General features: G+C 59.8%; 1 protein-coding gene across 1 annotated transcript in view; it reads right to left on the reverse strand.

Moving 5' to 3' along the window:
• Positions 1-844, reverse strand: part of LOC119589292 (neural-cadherin-like) — a 7,205-nt gene that overhangs the window by 5,436 nt on the left and 925 nt on the right. Inside the window, exons 3-4 of the mRNA XM_037937915.1 lie at positions 387-605; positions 38-231 (exon numbers count right to left, since the gene is read on the reverse strand). Coding sequence (XP_037793843.1) covers positions 38-231; positions 387-605 — 413 coding nt within the window. The remainder of the gene's footprint in view (positions 1-37; positions 232-386; positions 606-844) is intronic.

The raw sequence follows: 844 nt of genomic DNA on the forward strand, positions 1-844 counted from the left end.
ACTATAGCTGGTTCCCGGAGGGCGTGCGGCCGTGACCTGAGCAGCAGGAGGAGAGCGAGCCCGGGGAGCTGCCGTCGCCTTCGTAAGCGTAGTTCCGGAGGTCGTCCGGGGCGTGAGGCAGCTGGTCCTGGCGCCTCTTGGCCTTGCGTCCGACGGCAGGTGCGGCCCCCTGGTCGTCCCGGTGTGCGCTGGCGACGGCGGAGACGGACTCGCGAGGCCGGTGGTCCATACCTGCCGGGCATGAGAAAGAGAGAGAGGCTCCCGGACAACTCGAATGTGCGTGCGCGTCTAAGTGTCCCTTGGGGCTCGCCAAATGTTTTCCCATGACTGGTTTCTACTTTGCTACAAGCAACTAACCTCGACCTTTCCCTTCCATCGTCACTCACCATTTCTGGCCCACGTCTTCTGGCTGGCAGGCTTGACAGCGTGAAGCTCCAGGACATCAGCAGGCTGATCGTGCCCCTCCTCGAGGGCAGGGTCGTGAGAGGAGTCGTGGGCCGGGTCAAGGAGGTCGTCCCGGGAGGTCATTTCCACGCCGTTGTTTCCAGACGAGACTCGCTTGCGACGGCGCCTCCGGTACACCGCACAGGCCACCACCAGCATCACTACCGTTTCCGGGGGTTGGGGAAGGAGAGAATCGGGTAAAGGAGCAGGGCGCACGCAACTGCTTGGCAGAGAGAGTAAGCGGGCAAATGCACAGGAATAGAGAGAGTAATGGTCACCCATACCTTGCAATCTATATATCCTTTGTTTCGCGCAAGCAAGCCCGCCTGCACACATGTTGCACTGAATCTCCCATCAGTCGCTTAACGAGTTCTGAATATTTCTGAATGTTACAGATCTT

The sequence above is a fragment of the Penaeus monodon genome, chromosome 25 (genome assembly GCF_015228065.2).
Source record: "Penaeus monodon isolate SGIC_2016 chromosome 25, NSTDA_Pmon_1, whole genome shotgun sequence".
NCBI classification, from domain to species: domain Eukaryota; kingdom Metazoa; phylum Arthropoda; class Malacostraca; order Decapoda; family Penaeidae; genus Penaeus; species Penaeus monodon.